The sequence below is a fragment of the Protobothrops mucrosquamatus genome, unplaced genomic scaffold (genome assembly GCF_001527695.2).
Source record: "Protobothrops mucrosquamatus isolate PMUCROS unplaced genomic scaffold, P.Mucros_1.0 scaffold6187, whole genome shotgun sequence".
NCBI lineage: Eukaryota > Metazoa > Chordata > Lepidosauria > Squamata > Viperidae > Protobothrops > Protobothrops mucrosquamatus.
This window is the reverse complement of record NW_015392020.1, coordinates 1-1281: the sequence shown is the minus strand read 5'-3', so window position 1 is coordinate 1281 and position 1281 is coordinate 1. Positions and strand designations below refer to the sequence as shown.

The following is a 1281-nucleotide window of genomic DNA, read 5'->3' as shown; positions in this document are numbered from 1 at the left end:
GGAGGAGGAGGAGGAGGAGGAGGAGGAGGAGGAAGAAGAAGACTGTGGGGTCCTTGGTGCTCTCTGAGCTTGGTTGTTTCCTTGCAGACGTTTCATTACCAAACTAGGTAACATCAGCAGTGCTGGAAGGGAGTAGGGTTTGTGGAATGATGGAGGAAGAGGAGGAGGAAAAGGAGGAGGACTGTGGGGTCCCTGATGCTCTCTGAGCTAAGTTGTTTTCTTGCTGACATTTTGTTACCCAACTAGGTAACATCATCAGCGCTAGTTCGGTGATGAAACATCTGCAAGGAAGCCACCAAGCTCAGAGAGCGCCAAGGACCCCACAGATTTGTCTTTTCATTTTAGTTCATGAGGATTTTTACAGATGTGATGCAAGAGAGAAACCAAAAGATTCTTTTTTTTCTTAATTCTTGCCAAGTAACCTTACAGAACAGCATCGGGGTCTCCGGAACGAAGACAGAACTTACGTTTGCATCCGGTGGGTCCAAAGCCAAAGGTGCCCGGGGCGCATTTATCGCATCTTCGGCCAACCACATTGGGTCGACACTGACAATGGCCTCCGTTGGGATCGCACACTGAACTCAGCGAACCTTGGGGGTCACACTGGCAAGCTTAAAAAAAAAAAAAGGAGAAAGATAGATATTTGGAACAAGTTATTCATTCATTCCTTCATCCCTTCGCTCATTCCTTCAATTTGTATAGCCTCCCACGTGACTCTGGCTGCTGAACAATATCAAGCGAAACTAAAAGAATCGCACCACACAACAGAAACTGTGTGAAAATGCAGAAAAGCCAAGGAAATGGCAAATAACTTGCTAAAACGGCTGACACAGGCAAACAACAGTGATGCAAAGTGCTTCTCTGGGTGGTTTAACCTCAGTCTTCATTCTTTATAAAGAAGGCGTGTGGTATTTATATGGTGCCTGTTGTATGTGGCTTTTTCGATGTTGATTGGGGTGTGTACCACTACCCCAATCAACATCATAACATCACCAGACAAAAAACAGCACAGACTCTGCTGGAGGGAGGCTCCCCAAAGATGGGCTCCAGAATAATAGTAGTAGTAGTAGTAGTAGTAGTAATAGTAGTAGTAGTAGTAGTAGTAGTAGTAATAATAATAATAATAATAATAATAATAATAATAATAATAATAATAATAATAATAATAATAATAATAATAATAATAAAAGTTGGAACGGACCTTGGAGGTCATCCAGTCCAACCCCCTGCTCAGGCAGGAAACCCTATACCATCTCGGACAAATGGCTGTCCAGTCTCTTC

The 1281-nt window shown here is 43.3% G+C and overlaps 1 protein-coding gene across 1 annotated transcript in view; it reads right to left on the bottom strand.

Moving 5' to 3' along the window:
• Nucleotides 1-611, bottom strand: part of LOC107300129 (laminin subunit beta-1-like) — a gene marked incomplete at both ends in the record, with an annotated part of 19957 nt that extends 19346 nt beyond the window's left edge. Inside the window, one exon of the mRNA XM_015829472.1 lies at nucleotides 468-611. Coding sequence (XP_015684958.1) covers nucleotides 468-611 — 144 coding nt within the window. The remainder of the gene's footprint in view (nucleotides 1-467) is intronic.
• Between the last annotated feature and the right edge of the window lie 670 nt (nucleotides 612-1281).